The sequence below is a fragment of the Ptychodera flava genome, chromosome 20 (genome assembly GCF_041260155.1).
Source record: "Ptychodera flava strain L36383 chromosome 20, AS_Pfla_20210202, whole genome shotgun sequence".
Classification (NCBI taxonomy): Eukaryota; Metazoa; Hemichordata; class Enteropneusta; family Ptychoderidae; genus Ptychodera; species Ptychodera flava.
In genome coordinates this window covers 29,920,672-29,932,579 of record NC_091947.1, presented here as the reverse complement: position 1 = coordinate 29,932,579, position 11,908 = coordinate 29,920,672, and the positions used below count along the sequence as shown (strand labels likewise).

At 35.4% G+C, this 11,908-nt stretch overlaps 1 protein-coding gene across 5 annotated transcripts in view; it reads left to right on the top strand.

Annotated features, from left to right (window-relative positions):
• Positions 1 to 55: 55 nt before the first annotated feature.
• LOC139120579 (DNA replication complex GINS protein SLD5-like) overlaps positions 56 to 11,908 on the top strand; it is a 65,348-nt gene continuing 53,495 nt past the window's right edge. For 3 of the 5 annotated variants that reach the window (XM_070685086.1, XM_070685087.1, XM_070685088.1), the window contains exons 1-7: positions 59 to 268; positions 2,313 to 2,459; positions 6,296 to 6,349; positions 6,851 to 6,948; positions 7,238 to 7,326; positions 10,781 to 10,871; positions 11,040 to 11,143. In XM_070685086.1, coding sequence (XP_070541187.1) covers positions 182 to 268; positions 2,313 to 2,459; positions 6,296 to 6,349; positions 6,851 to 6,948; positions 7,238 to 7,326; positions 10,781 to 10,871; positions 11,040 to 11,136 — 663 coding nt within the window. In that variant the 5' untranslated portion in view covers positions 59 to 181 and the 3' untranslated portion in view covers positions 11,137 to 11,143. Of the gene's footprint in view, positions 269 to 2,312; positions 2,460 to 6,295; positions 6,350 to 6,850; positions 6,949 to 7,237; positions 7,327 to 10,780; positions 10,872 to 11,039; positions 11,144 to 11,908 lie in introns of all 5 variants that reach the window. The other 2 variants (XM_070685089.1, XM_070685084.1) reach the window with 2 other exon arrangements.

The following is an 11,908-nucleotide window of genomic DNA, read 5'->3' as shown; positions in this document are numbered from 1 at the left end:
ATAACTGCATGAACAGGTACGCTGGCATCTATAGTCACGTGACTATATTCATGCATGCGAAATTTCTCGAGAACGAATTACTCGCGGGAAATATGCATATCATCATCACTCAGACTGTCTGACTCTGTTTAATAACAACGTACGCTACTCTTAAATTGTCGCCAACCGCTTCATCGGGAAAATGGCTGATCAAGACAATAATGACGATTATGACAGCGAAGAGGAAGTTGAAATGACGGCAGCAGACGTTTTGGAGAAGCTTGAAGAGGTAAAAAAAATACACGACCACATCTAATACAATGCGAGAACAAATCAAACTCCGTAGTTCCGTCGCCCACAACTTCTCCGGCTATTTGGGGTGCCGGGTGTTTTTTCCCACCATTCTATAATCGCCTGGGAAAGTTGTGGACTAGCAAGACAAGGCGGATTTGTATGATTTTGATCAATGCTAACCCCAAACTAATCGTATAATCCAGCACTGGGGTCCGGATTTGCTGCATTTTCGTAGCCCACAACTTCAACAGTTGCCTGGTAAAGTTGTAGGCTATGGAACTGCAGCAAGCACAGGCATAGCTGCAGTACAATAGCTCGAGGTTTTGCCTGGGTAATTGTGTCGGGAGGCACAAATACCCAGGCAAAACCTCGAGCTACTGTACTGCAGCTAGAACAGGCACAGTCAGGGGGATAAGGCATTATAAGTCATGGCAAGAGTGTAAAAGAAATAATAAATTTAGGATTATTAATACTGTTGTAAAATTTGACATTTTTATCAATATTGTTTACTTACAAAAGTACCCTACTGAATGATTACCAGTATTTATCCCAAATTCACACAGTTGTAGCACAGATCCTGTTATTTATAAATTTATGATTATGAATATTGTTGATAAAAATTTAATATTTCTGTCGTTATTGTAAACTTGCAAAAGTACCCAACTGCACTGGAATTCTGAATGATGATGGGTATTTATGCCATATTCATGCAGTTTTAGTTCAGACCCTCAGAAATGTAGTCGAAATCAAACAATATAGTTACAGCTGTAGCATTGCATAGTAACTTGATGCATGGCCACATTACTGACTTGGCGCTCTCTTTGAATAGTGAATAATAGGAAGGGGGTTGATTCTGAGCATAACAGCAGTGCACAGGCCTTCAAATAACCCACATTTTCTTCACCACTGGCTCTTGATTTAAAAGTTTTACCACTCAGGGCAGCTTGATAGGTCAAGCATCGAACCAACCTTGTTATACCCTCAGCTATGTGATGTGTAAACCTGGGCCATCGAGAAATAATGCGTCTTTGAGAGTTCATGCAATTTTTTAGCGCATTCACATTTTAACAGCAATATGTCTGATTTGCATTTGGGTAAATACTACTATATTCAAACTAGCGTCTCACACATGCAGGACATCTATTAGAGGTGGACCAATCATTAGCATTCATCAGGTATGCTTACATCACTAACAGCAGACAGAGATAGAGGCATTCAGCAAGTTGCCATTATTGAATAGAGGCATTACCTCCTAGCATAATATGAGGCATGTAATAAAAACATTATAGCCCAAACATGGAACTATGTTCCTGAGAGCATGTGACCATTTGCCCGACGTAAGGAGGGTAAAAGTTCTCCTGCCTCGATATGCTCGATGGATATGCTAGATGGAAATGCCTCTATTCAATAATGGCAACATGCTGGTTGCCTTTCTTTCTATATTAAAAGCTCAGGATAAGCAACAGTGAAAACGTTTGCCATCTGATTTTAACCACACAGTCTTTGCCTGAAAACAAGAGCAGTAGATAGGACAATATCTTGGAAAGTGTAAAAAAGGCATATCCTCAATGTGACCAATCCCTGTAGTCTAAAGATGAAGGGTCCCTCCCCAAAGCCACAGGGATCACTGACCTCATGTCAAGTATACTGAGATTATGCCATATGATTATTGTTTTGTATGAAAACATTAGAACTAGAACTTGTTTATACCATAGCTTGGCCGCTTTAATATGTTGAAATTAAGAATAAATGTCAGAAAGTACAGAAACACTTCAATACTGTCATAGATCTGTAATTGCTTCCTCATGAACTTTAATTGATACTTTTAAACTGGTATGTGCATTCATACGGACCTGACTCCTGTACAAATATACTCAGTCTGTATGACATACACATACAGCAGTGTTTGTCTCATTTGTTGGCCCTAGTTCTTCCAACATAGATAATAATTTTCAGTGCGCAACACAATGGTCCAATGAAGTGAACAGATTTTCTTATCCAACAATTATTCCACATTTTTTGAAATGTAATACTTTCAGGCATGGCTGAATGAGAAGTTTGCTCCAGATCTGCTTGAATCCAAATCTGAATTGGTGGAGTGTATGCTGGAACAGATTCAACAAATGGAAGAAAATCTTCAAAGATGTAAAAAGGGAGATTTTAGGATTATTATCCATCGAATGGAGGTGAGTATATTTCTGGAAAATGAAGATGATAATATGATATCTGGTCAGTTTGGAACGATAAGGAGGTACTGAAAAATCAAAATCAAAATTCAAAATCCACATTTTCCTTGCTTACAGTATACATCATGCTATCACAGTGTTCATTCATACTTTAGTGTTAGTTATAATTCCTACTGAAGATCATTTTATTGTCCTAATAACACAGGGTATACATGTATACATTTCTGTTTTGAAAAAGATGAACGTGATAGAAACATGTGAAATTGCCAGAAATTTTCATGAACTCTCTTTCTCTAAGATGGTTTTAGGGTTGTGGTATTCAACTAACATAACATAATCTCTGTAATCTATCACATGGTAGAACTGGAAAAATATATCAAAATCACTTCTCCTTGAATAAATTTCATGTTTTGCACAAATCTCAGGAAATCTTTAAGCCAGTAACAGTTATTAAGGTTCCCTGTGTAGATCAAAACAATCATTTTAAGCAGGAGAAGAAATGCTACAAGAGTTGCAAACTGTGTAAATACATGAATGTTTCCTATCCAAAGTAAAACAACTTATGTTCCTCCCACCCTTTGTCAGTTTGTATGATGAATATGTAACAGGATGAAAGCAAGGTTTGCAACAACCCAATCATCTGAACACTGATTAAAGTATGCTGTAAATGTTTTTAGCTCCCATAGCCATATGTATATATGGCAATGGAAGCTATTCTTATAGGCTAGGAAAATGTCTGTATGTATGTATGTCTGTATGTCTGTATGTTGTATGTCTGTATGTCTGTCCGTCAACATCAAAAACTCCAAAACCGCTGCACATTTCATCTTGATATTTGGTGTGTACATGGATGATGGGCTGTAGATGAGATTTTGTTCAAATGAAGTTGTCATTGCCAAAAATATGCAAATTAGTGCCAAAAAAGGCGTTTTTGGTAAAAAATCTCCTTCTTCATAACCGCTGGTCAGACAGCTTTGATATTTGGTGTACAGGTCCCTAGGGATAACCCAACTTGGATTTCTTCAAATTGTGATGAAATATGCAAATCTGTATTTTAAGGAATTTTTTTGTCATTTTTGGTCAAAAATTTATTTCATCAAAATCGCTTGTCTGACAGCTTTGATATTTGGTATACAGGTCCCTAGGGATAGCCCAACTTGGATTTGTTCAAATTGTGATGAAATAAGCAATCTGTATTTTTAAGGAATTTTTTTGTCATTTTGGTCAAAAATTTATTTCATCAAAACCGCTCGTCTGACAGCTTTGATATTTGGTATACAGGTCCCTAGGCATAGCCCAACTTGGATTTGTTCAAATTGTAATGAAATAAGCCAATCTGTATTTTTAAGGAATTTTTTTGTCATTTTTGGTCAAAAATTTATTTCATCAAAACCGCTCGTCTGACAGCTTTGATATTTGGTATACAGGTCCCTAGGGATAGCCCAACTTGGATTTGTTCAAATTGTGATGAAATAAGCAAATCTGTATTTTAAGGAATTTTTTTTGTCATTTTTGGTCAAAAATTTATTTCATCAACCGCTCGTCTGACAGCTTTGATATTTGGTATACAGGTTCCTACAGATAAACTAAATATGATATACAGAATATATGATGAAATCTGCAATTTTGTATTTTTGGTGCAATTTTTGCCATTTTTGGTCAAAAAATGTGTTTCTCAAAAACTACTTGTCTGATGCCTTTGATATTTGGTATACAGGTTCCTGGGGGTTCTCTTAGTGTGATATAGTGAAATTTGATGAAATCATCAATTTTTGTATTTTTGGGTCAGTTTTTGCCGTTCAGTGTTCTCCCCAGGCCATTTTAGCGTAGCGGTCCCGCTACGCTTTCGCCTCTCCCCGCTACGCTTTGATTCTCCCCGCTACGCTTTAAAATATTCCCGCCATCCTTTAGTTCACACGCTAGCGCTCTGCGTAGCTACCAGCTGTTGCATGCATTGTCTACACATTAGCGCTCACTGCAACTTTCAACCTTGTGAAAGAGTGGAAGGTGTGAAGTATGGTATGCGTCCGATAACTTGTCCGTAAGTGTTGAGAGGAACGTTAAAACAATAGAAGAATCGGCTGGGTTGTTCACAAGTTTTCATTCTACAACGACTAATACGACCAACAAAGACCTTTAGTCGGTATACATCGAGGATAAGTATTCACAGAGTTAGGCGGTGTAGCACTAGCGGGGCCTTTGATCACATTCCCATGCTTTGATCAACGAAATGGACCTCAAAAGAAACAAAAGAAGCAGTTGACTATTGAGGTTGATTATGATTTTACAACGATAATCTTTTTTTTTGTCCGAGTACGATCACGATCGCGATCGAGTTCACATTGCATAAATTCCAATATGGCGGCGGCCATGTTGGCCGACGTGTTGACATTGATCCTGGCGTCGCGTGTGGTTCCACTCTGACACGTTCTCTGAAAGATTTTACACCTGATTTTTGAGTGATTCTAGTCGTACTTAGTTCATGTCTTGTGATCATCTTGGTGGTATTTTTAAAATCAAGAATTGAACGACGATGTTCAGCGGCAGTGGTAGTTACGCGGGGGGGGGGGCGGCTGGTTGAAATTGATCCCCGTGATGAAACATTATTCGCGGTGTTTGTCGTTCAAAAATGATATAAAACTCAATTACATTTGAATTGTGTAAAGCTTAAACTTACGAATTTTCCTCTTTGTCGGCAATTTTTGACAATTTTATTAGCAATATATGTATTAAATGAAACTCCAATCAGACGAACCATTTCTTGCTTTCAATTTGAACTTGCTGTTACTGTGTGAATCTTCTATTTTAATTGAAATTGTACTATACTGTGATGATTTATTTAAGTGTAATAAAGAGTTTCCATGATGTTCAAATTGCATACTTGTGTGTTACCATTGCATTTTGTTGTGAGTGTACATGAATGCATGGGTGCATGCGCAAGCTTATATCCATATGCAAATATAAATTAATGATATGCAAATGATTATGCAAATTAGCCGCTACGCTTTTGCTTGATCCTGGGGAGAACACTGCCGTTTTTGGTCAAAATATTTGTTTCTCAAAAGTTACTCATGTGATAGCTTTGATATTTGGTATACATTTTTATACATAATTATGATGAAATCATCAATTTTGTATTTTTGCAGCTAATTTTGCCATTTTAGGTCAGGCCATCCTGAAATGAGCTATCAAAGATCTCAACCTTCTTCATCAATACATATGTCACAAAACGTTGCTCTCTTCATAACACAGCAGAGCTCTGTCGACCATTGGGTCGTTTGTTAGCTCCCATAGCCATATGTCTATATGTTTACAAGTTTACATTTTATTGAAAATCTCAATAGCCACTGAGCAGATTAGATGAAAAATTAGCATGTAAGTACTTTGGGCCAACCTGAAATGATTGTGCACATCTTGGGTCAGTATCTTGGACTTGCTATTTTTCATGAATTTTTTTGTAATTTTCTCCCATTTTTGGTCAAAAAATCTTCTTCTCTGAAACCACAAGTCTGATTGATTTGAAACTTGGTATGGAAGTGCATAGGAGTGACCTTTCTCAAATCTGGGCAAATCGTGGTGAATTTGCATATTTGCATTTTTTGGCTATTTTTTTCATTTTTGATCAAAAATTTTTTTTTAACTCTGAAACCACACGTCCGATTGAGTTGAAACTTAGTGTAGAGGTTTTTACGGGTGACGTCAGTAAGATTTGATCAAATTCTGGTGAAATTTGTATAATTTTATTTTATTGGGGGAATTGTTTCTATTTGTGATAAAAAAATCTTTTAGCTTGATTTTAGCTTGTTTTGATAACTATATTTTTTATTTTGTTTCAGATTGATCGCATCAAGTATATAATCAGTAGTTACCTAAGGATACGACTTGAAAAGGTTGGTAGTTTATTTTACGTGTGATCTCCAATATTCAAGTTATCACTGTATATATTTTGTTTGGTTTTTTGAGAAAATTTTTTCTGGTCCAATTTTTTCTGGTCCCTTTACTCTAGATATGAATGGTAAATCACCATATATTTTTGTTAATGTTGGTAAAATTTTGCTTCACTTTTTGAAAATTGTCTTCACTTCATCCTTAACAATATAATACTGATAATTCTAGGACTGTGTTATATTTGATATACACATGAGTAATATTAAGAACAAAATTTCAAGTCATTGAATGTGTCTCACTGTTGCTATTCGTGCTGCAACAGTGTCTAGGGTATTTTCTCTTCAAAAGTAGTCATATGATAGCCAATTGAAAGTTTAGGCAACTATGTTTTGTATACATATAGTAATTTAAGTCACTCATGTATATATTCTCATGGAACATACTACAACGTAATATATTTTTGTGTGTCCCTGTAAATTTTGATTTGTTGATGGTCTTCACAGATAGAGAAATATGTTCATCGTATTTTAGATGAAGAGTTCAACAGAGGAGATGATACAGTGTCTAAACTTTCCAATGAAGAATTTGTATTTGCAAAAGAGTAAGTGCTTCAAGATGAAATCTGGAACTTAAAAAAGACAGCAGATTAAAATAGCCATCATCAAAATTGGATTCATCAGCATTGGATTAAAACTCGGACTCTGCTACAACCAGCTAAATCTGACTATGAATCAGATTCTTTGATATTTCTCAACTTGTGGCTTGGATTGTAGGATTATGAATTATAGCAAAGTTTAACAGTTTTCCAGATTCTGATGTAGCAAATTCTAATGTTTCAAATAACAGTTTGAATGTGCCTTCTGTTGATAAATCCATTTATTGTTTTGCAGATATGCAGAAAATTTAGAATCTCATTTGAAAACAGTTGCAATGAAACATATGCCACCTAATCTACAAAATTTAGACAAAGAAAAAACAGGTAAGTCATTTATTTAAATTGATATATAGTATCCAAAGTCTGGAAAAACATTTTGCCAAGTGTTTCAAAAGTGCGAAAGGATTAATCTCTTTTCTGCTCATCGTACCTCGCTCCACTTGAACATAATTCAGGAAAAATACAATCTTAAAGTAAATTACGTAATTTACATTGGTTTATTAAAGGCTATACCAAATATGTGGAAAAATTTATCGAAAAATGAGACGTTTATACACGTAACTGAAAGAGATGATGGGGACTGTCTCAGACAAATTAATATTAACCCTTAAAGTGCCGCGTCGGTTTATAAACCGACATGGCATTCTCGCTCTCAGCGCCACGTCGGTATATAAACCGACAGTGGTTACGTTCTATGCTTATGCCTAACTTAGCTATGCATTGCCGAACTCCGCCAGAAGGAGGGTATTCCTGACCCTTTGAACCCACTTTAGTACCACATAAGGAATAAAATAATGACATCATGCAGCCTAACGATCGAAAATTCCAGTAATTTATGCGAACTTTCTTCAAAAGAGGTCAGCGGTTTACATGAATATTTAATCAGGTCTGCAGCGTACGCGGATACAGCCACAGTGCATTGAACGAAACACGTACGTACGTTTTGAAAGCTTTACCATGCCGTAGACACGGAAGACAACTATATTATGCCAAGCTACTGCCCTCTGGGTGATAGAAATGATAGATTTTACAGTTTTTTTGAGAATATTTTACGGAAAAATGACGCGATTTGGTGACCAAATCGATCGCGATAGTGAAGTTTTGAACGGTATCGGCGGCCAAGATGGCGGCACTGTGTGATGCCTAACTCTCTACATTGAACCCGAGGTTAAGGTTTTCGAAGTCCAAAACATGCAAGATTGAGAAATTTGTAAGAATTTTGATAAATTGAAGTGTATTTTGTGAATTTTCAAGCGTTTGACTGCCAAAAGGCCCCTTTAAACTGTTGATATTTGACCTCCGGCCGTCCTGAAGCGAGACGGCCATGACAGTCGACCCGGTTTGTAAATGAAATGTAGTTGTTCCGAACTGCTGACGTTGCGAGACATTTCCTACGTGTTACGCATGTTTTTAACTGAAATAAACCGGATATGAAAATTTTTCCTCAATACTTAGTGGTTTCTTTCCATTTCGTGGCGGATTTTGTGGCGTGCTTGTCAAAAAACGTGATCAAACTTGGCGAACGGATTGACTAGTATGTATGGTAGTACGAGTCCGTGACTCGATAAGCCACAGATATGTGAAATCAACTAATGTAAGTTGGGTCAAACACCAAAATTAATCGATAAAATGGTTAGTGAAATGTGTTTTTGTCTTCGACTCTTCATTATAATTATACTGGCGGTTCAAACTATACAGAGTCAGTTGAATATGCCCTATAGTTGTGTGCATGTGTTGCACAATAGTTACCCCTCCATTTACAATATGGAACCTTGTTGTCTCTGTGTATGCAAATTAATTGTTTGTGTTTACAGGCAAACAAGACTATAATTGATTTCTTCTAACTTTGAAGACAGATTTTAAATAACAACAACAAGAAATCGTATGATAGATAGTTAACTGATGACAAAGTGGATATGTACACTGAATTTTTCTCTGGGAAATCATTTCCACTAGAAGAAATAAAAATATATAAACAAGCAAACAAATACAAACAAACAAACAAATACAATAGACAAGTAAACGACAATGCTTGGGCAATGCAATCATGCCGATGCTTCATACAAAGTAGTTGTCAGTCTACATCTAGTGTACTGCATGTAAAATATTATTTGTATTTTTGTAGAGATGCATTTGCACAGGAAGCATTTGTATTATTTTGAAAGACACTAATTGTTTGTTTGTTTTTGTTTATTATTTACGTATGATGTTACATGATGCTGAAATCGTGTCTCTGAATTCGTGTCTTTCCATAACATGAAAATTTTATTCAAGTTTGAAGGCCGATGATGAATTTTTTACATTTTTAGAAACTTTTTATCATTTTCAGTGAATTTTGAACAAAAAACGAGCATTTTAGCCCAATTTTACACCTTCAATGTGTAAATTGAAACTTTTCATTGTCATAGAGAGCTTCTTCATATCCTGAGCTTTGGAAATAATAATGGGTTGTTAGGGTTTCTCGTCACAGAAAATGAACTGCACCGGTCTGAAAAAAGCATAACATGTTGAGAAGTTGGGTTCAAAAAGTCCTTGGCCTGGCAGTTGCATTGCATAGAAAGTCTATGGCACTTTAAGGGTTAATAAAGCTTCCATGAAAGGAATTTTATGAACTATTCAAAAACCGTACGTGCCAGCCTGCATCATCAGAGATTGCATATACTAAAAAAAATTATGCAATCAATACAGAATGGAAAAAATCATGGTTACTAATTTATTCAACAACTAAAGAGACCAAACTGAGAATTTTCCAATATAAAGTTATGCACCGCATTTTAGCTACAAACTCGTTTCTACATAAACATAAGATTAAGGATTCCCCACTTTGTTCATACTTTAATTCAGAAGAACATATAGAACACTTGTTTTGGAATTGTCAAGAAGCTAGCAACTTTTGGGCCGCTTTCCAGTCATTCTTTCACAAAAAGACAAATCATGCTTTAGATTCGACATGTAAAGATGTTGTTTTTGGAGTACTACCACAAAAGGGGAACAAACTTTTAAACCACTTGTTGCTAATAGCAAAATATTAACTGTATTCCAACCGTTTTTCCCTTTCCCATCTTCCTAGAAAAAGTAAGAAATGTCTTTTTCTCAGAAAGAAGTATTGTTAAAAAGACTGGGAAGATGGAAAGCTTTAGATTGAAATGGAAATCCTTTTTCCCTTTTTTGAAGTGACTCTTTAAATTCCTTGGTACTTTTTTGTAAAGACAGTGCCTCTTTGTTGTTGTTTTTTGTTTTTCTTTCCTTTTGTCTTCTGTTTTTGTAATTTCTCTGTTTTGTATGTTTTTCTTGTCTTGTTTATTTGCAATTAAAAAATTAAGAGAAAAAAAAATCTCTTTTCTGCTCTTGAAATGTTTATGTCAAACATGTAGCATACTTAATATTACAGCAAGTTCTTACAATTTTTCTCAGTTACATGAAAAGAATTTTCAGGAACTGAACATTTCTGTTGTTAATTTTTTTTCAGAACTCTTCTAGTCAAGAAATTGGTCATTTTCCCTGTATCAACAAAAGGAATTGTTAATAATTATAACAGCTGCCACATATGTTTTTGTCTGAATAATTTCGGTCAATGAAAGAGGGAGAAATTTTGGTTCATAATGGTAATTTTTGATCAGTTAAGCAAGGCAACAAGTATGGTACATACAGTATTGTATGTGGCATTGAAGTTAGCTCAATGATGTTGACATTGTCCTTTAATTATGGAGAAGTACTGTTAATGTCATTTCACAAATTTATAAAGTTGAAATTTAATTTCCCCCGTTGGCTTTTACAGCACCAAGACCAAACTTGGATAGCTATATATTTTTTAAAGTGAATGAAGATCAAGAGGGTGTCCTTGTGGAAGAAGAAACAGATGAACATGAGTAAGTGTATCTTGTTCTGGCAAGCGCCCTCAATGGGACATTTGGCAGTTTTAGTTGTTTTTAAGAAAATTTTTCTTCGGTCTCATTTGTGTATGGTCAATCTACAACACAGTGTTAATGATGAAACTTTTTTAGAAGCTGTTTTTATCTCATTTTATTCCTTCACAGAAATGAAGTAATTAATTTAGAAAAAAGTGCACAACACATAATGAGGTATCGGCCTGTGGCCAGTCTTGTTGAAACCGGGAAAATATCACTCATTTAGGAACAAGGTAAGGAGAAAACAAAATGATCACTGCATTTGAGATAATGCAGTTTACATGGTTGAATAATGAAATGTAAAATACAATTGTCCTAACATTGCCTTGTTTTGAAAATCACTTTACAATAAATTGTTTTTTTCCCTAAATGACTCACAGCTCAGAATTTTGAAGAAGTAGTACGATAGTGATGCCATGTAAATGAGTGTAGGGAAATTGTGGGAAATACTGCTGAAACTGATCCTGTTACTTTATTAATTAAATCAGAAGCATGAGATCAAAACAGTAACCTAGTAGAGGAATAGCAGAAGTGTGATTTTTGAACTTTGTGTCATACTCTAATAAAGCACACACCTGCTTTATACATATTTGTAATGTTTTTCTAAGGAAGTAAACTGCAGACTGAACAAGTTTCGCATGTTATAACATTTAAACTGATCACAAAAGAGCTTTAGTGACATGTATTGTAAAATCTCAGACCAGACAATGAAGTGTAGCACTTGTTTAATCAAACCAATTATATGAATTGATGGAGAGATTTGGGTTAACAGTGTTACTAACAAACCAGGCATGGCACTAACATTTTTTAATTCCTATGCCATTCACAGGTGTCCTTTCAGAGTAGTTTACAATTCAAATTAAACCTGTTGACTTTTTCTCAAATATGGTAACTAAGATTTACCATATTCAGTTTCGTACAAAGTATGTAAGGAAGCTTGTGGAATGCTTCTGATCTATTCTGGAAAAAGTTGGAAATTTCAAGAACCAAAGTGTGAA